The sequence below is a fragment of the Priapulus caudatus genome, unplaced genomic scaffold (genome assembly GCF_000485595.1).
Source record: "Priapulus caudatus unplaced genomic scaffold, Priapulus_caudatus-5.0.1 Scaffold932, whole genome shotgun sequence".
Classification (NCBI taxonomy): Eukaryota; Metazoa; Priapulida; class Priapulimorpha; order Priapulimorphida; family Priapulidae; genus Priapulus; species Priapulus caudatus.
The window spans coordinates 85,265-89,899 of record NW_014577993.1 but is presented as its reverse complement, the minus strand read 5'-3'; the positions used below and the strand labels follow the sequence as shown (position 1 = coordinate 89,899).

The following is a 4,635-nucleotide window of genomic DNA, read 5'->3' as shown; positions in this document are numbered from 1 at the left end:
AACGTGTTCTATTCGTCTGCTTCACGTGTTCTATTCGTCTGCTTAACATGTTCTATTCGTCTGCTTCACGTGTTCTATTCGTCTGCTTAACGTGTTCTATTCGTCTGCTTCACGTGTTCTATTCGTCTACCTCACGTGTTTTATACGTGTCGTCTGCTTGCTCCCGCGCGCGTAGGTGCTGCGTGTTGTGCGGCTCATCAAGGCGTCGCCGATGCTCGAGGAGTTTGTCTATAAGATCTTCGGTCCGGGCAAGAAGCTGGGAAGCCTCATCATATTCACCATGTGCCTTCTCATCATCACATCGTCCATCTCCCTGCAGCTGTTCTGCTACGTCACCGAGCTCAAGAAATTCGACACGTTCCCCGAGGTAGGTGGCGCCACTGCCGGCATGTTGCCGTCGCGCTTGATGTAGAATGAAATAGCGTCGGGACCAGGCTGAAATTATTTTGATTTTATTTGAATTGATTTATAATGGATTATTTGTAATTTATTTATATTTATTATGAGTTTGAAAGTAGTTTAAGTGAGTGGACTTAAACTAGGTACATGGTTGACTTGTTAATTATACATTCAGATATTTTTTTAGAAGAATATTGGATGGATCCTTGCTATAAATGTATATGCTATAAGTAAAATATCTCATTTTAATGGCGATCATCGTTTGTATGATGAGAATGTGCTTAGTCATGTCTTCTCATTCGCTTTGATTTCTCACAGAATTTAGTCATTTATATAGTTTATTGTAATATGCCTTTATTTTATTTGTAGCCATATTGATTTGTTCTGTTCGGTATCTTTTAAAAGATAACTATAGTTTTCCTTGCTGGAGATATATAAATTGTAAAAAGACAATGAGCAGTTATTAATTCTGTTTTATAGTGTTGTTTTTTTCATTTATTTAGAAATGAACTTTGACCTTGGGAACAATTCGTTGGAGCTCAGCCAACTCTTAATCTTCAATAATATCTTTAGTTATAATTTCATATTTATCTATGCATTTCTGTTTGATTTACTGTGAGTAATGATAGAACAACATTCACTAACACGTTTTTTATGTGTGTTGATATGCTAAAGAACTAGCAGCAAACCCGACAAATGCATTTGCTCGTGATTTCCTCGTGTTACTCTCTCCTTTCTCAATTCTCTTTTTTCTCTGTATTTGATATCCGGATCTTTCTAGTTCTAGATTTTCTTAATTCATTGGCAAGCACATCAGTTGTTGTGATACTCACTATCTCATCATCGATTACTCTATTTAATTAGATTGTTTAAATGCTGCATCGTTTGTCGTGGTCCTCGCTAACATGGCGTCTGCAGTGACTGCGTGTTTGGTGACTAACTCCCGTGTACAAGCATGCGTGCCCTGTGTCTGTGTTCCAGGCCTTCATGTCCATGTTTCAAATCCTGACGCAAGAAGGCTGGATAGACATCATGATCGAAGCGATGACTAAGATAGGCGAGGGTGTCGCGCCCGTCGTAGCAATATACTTCATCGTCTATCACATGTTCATTACTCTGGTGAGTACCCCCCCCCACCCCCCGCCCAATCCCGATCGACCCCCACCCCCGAGGAAGAACCACCCCCTCTCATACTCTGAGCTGTTCCCCTGAATGCATGTCTAAAATGGTTGACCGACGACTGGTTTCGGTGTTTGGATGTTTGCTTGATCTTGCCTCTGCATGATTGTGCTGTCTTATCTTTCTAACAGGTGCTAGCTTTGCATTCTAGCTTTGTGAAAAATGGATTCTATTTTCCCATCTAATATTCAGTTTTCCAATCGCCAGGTTAGGTCGAAAAAAGGATCTTGAATCTTCATCACAGGCCATCATGGACGACGAGTTACCACCAGGCCATGATAAAAATATTCTTTGTTTCCCTTCACCCGACCGACCCGCCAAAAAGGGGCCGACTCAAAAAATTTTATTGGATCTTTTTTTTAAACAAATTGTATCACTGTACATTATATAAATCTGTAGGCAATACATTATATGTACCAAGCAAAACAAACATTCAACATAAAAGGTATCTCCACACAAGCACACCCGAGCATGTAGACACCATGCTGAATTTGTAAAAAGACCCCCCGCCCTCAAAAAAAGCCGACCTACCTACCCAAACTTTTCAGCCTGGGTCGGGTGAGGGCAAGCAAAGATTTTTTTAATTGTGGCCCCAGTAGTAGGTCTATAGCTGCTTGATCAATAGCCTTAAATTGATTGATTTTTGACATCCTAGTTTTTTAACCGATATTTTCAATGCGCATGTGTTTGAAAATTTAAAACAGGTCTTCATGGGCATGTTCCAAATCCTCACCCAGGAGGGCTGGGTCGAGGTGAAGGATGAGGTTTCTGAGCACCTGCCGCACATGTACATCTTTGTAGAGCTTCTCTTCACGCTCTACCACCTGTTCGTCACCATGGTAACCGCATCTGGATGGTGCACGAGCACGCGCTGGTGTGACTGCATCTCTCGCTATTGCGGGCGTGTCGTTATCTGGTTAACTAACACTGTTCTATTCATAGGATTGAAGTGGTTTGTCAAAAGAAGAGACTGGTGTGTGTTACTAACCTTACTCTTTTGGTTTTTTCTATCTCTGTCATGGTCTTTCTCTCTCTCTATCTCTCTTTCTCTCACTTGTTTCTCTCTGTCTATTTTTCCCTCTCTTCTCTTTCTCTCGATTATGTTTCTTGTTGAACAGGTAACTTTGTCATCACTGAACTGCTGTCTATTGACACTATTGTTCATGTTATTGTTGTTGTTTACATGCTGTTGTTGTTCATGCTGTTCTTATACAGCTTGTCCTGTCTAGTGTTATCTATCGTAGTTCACTCTCCTAGTTAATCATGATTCATCTACTGTGCTGCCATCTAGGATCACGATTGCATGTGATTTGCCAATGTGGTGCTGGGGCCCGTTGTCAGGAACAAAGTTAGTCTTAACATTAGTCTTAACATTAACTTTTTCTCATAGCCTGTTGACAGAAACACGGTTAAGTTACGAGTTTCTCACATGCAGCGTACGCATGTCCGGTCTACGAGGAAACGTCAATTTTAAGATTAATGTTAAGTCTAATTTTGTTTCTGACGACGGGCTCCAGATAATTCCCTACTAAGCGCCGTCAGGTGTGGACTGCACACTGCTTACCGGTGGCAAGTACCAGGCTTCCGGACACCTGTCCAGCGTGTCTATACCAAGCACAGTCCATGCCGGAGTTTGTTTCAAGCTCCTGGTTCCACACGCACCTACGCGCACGCACGCACGCACGCACGCACCCAGTAGAAGCTGTCTGACTTACGCGTGGCCGCCCTGTGTTACCTTGTAGGCTCTGCAGACCGTATTTCAGATGGGAACTCAGGAGTCGTGGCCCGAGATAAAAACGGAGGCCATGTTGGCTCTCGTCGGCACGGAGATAGGCGCGCATGCGGGCCGCCACTACCTGCTTAGCAAGTTCGCGCTCATGTTTCTCTTGACCATTCACTTCTTCGGCACAATGGTACATGCTGCTGCCGCCGCCGCTGCTGTCCCGGCATCGCGGCGTTTCCTGCCAGCATGGCTTCTGATCTCATGACGATTCGCTACCCTAACTATTGGCAATGTGGCTGCCTCTGATTACCCTAACTATTGGCAATGTGGCAGCCTCTGATTACCCTAACTATCGGAAAACATGGTTGCTAGTTGCTACTCAAACTAGGGGGGGGGGTAAAGGGGTATCCTTGGCTACCCTAATTAGTGGCACACATAACTTTTTATGAATACCCTCATTGCTACCAGATACGGCGGTCTGTATTTACCCTAACTAACAAAACACCCTGTGACTACCAAAACTAACGCCAAACTTGGCTATCAGTGGCTATCGTCTTGGGGGTAAAGCGACTTTCTGTGACTACCCTAACTGTCGGACACGCCTGGCAATGACCACCCTGATTACTAGTAGTTACATGGCTTACCGTGACAACCTTAACGCCAGTATCCGGTGTTGGTACCCACAGTGGCTCCTAGGTTTACTGAGTGCCAGTCTAACTATTAGGGTCGGATTTCATGTCATATTCACGTTGTGATGTGTGTGTGTGTGTATGTGCAGTATATGTTATGTTGGTCATATATATATATATACACATATGATACGTTGTAAAGTGCACTAAATCCTGTGATCGATGTGTGCAATCGTGTACGGCGCCTGTGCAGTCGACTGTATATATAGTCTGTAACTAATATCATGTTTTGTGTTTTCTGGTTAAATACTCCACCCCCTTGCCTAATTGCTGCCTTATAATGCTTGCACTCTTGGAAAAGTAATCCAAGAAAGAGATAGAGAGAGACGGGCGAGACCGGAGGAGTAGAGAGAGAGAGAAGAGAGAGGATCAGAGAAGAGAGACGAAAGAGAAGAGCAGAGGGAAGGAGAGTGATGGAGGACTGAGGCAGAGTAGAGAGAGCAGAGAGAGAGACCGAGGATAAGAGAGCAAGGAGAGTAGAGAGAGAGAGAAGCCAGAAGGATATAAGGACAAGAGCAGAAGAGGGAGACGACGAGAGAATATGCTGATGCGTGATGCATTGAGGAAAAGAGAAGAGAGAGAGAGAGAGGGAGAGAGAGAGAGAGAAGAGACGACAAGTGAATGTGCACTTACGGAGTGTGTGCG

General features: G+C 43.8%; 1 protein-coding gene across 1 annotated transcript in view; it reads left to right on the top strand.

The window, feature by feature from the left end:
• The window catches only part of LOC106814496 (sodium leak channel non-selective protein-like), a gene marked incomplete at its 5' end in the record, with an annotated part of 38,360 nt that overhangs the window by 12,502 nt on the left and 21,223 nt on the right, over window positions 1-4,635 (top strand). Inside the window, 2 exon segments of the mRNA XM_014818808.1 lie at window positions 176-367; window positions 1,381-1,518. Of these exon segments, the coding sequence (XP_014674294.1) occupies window positions 176-367; window positions 1,381-1,518 (330 nt within the window).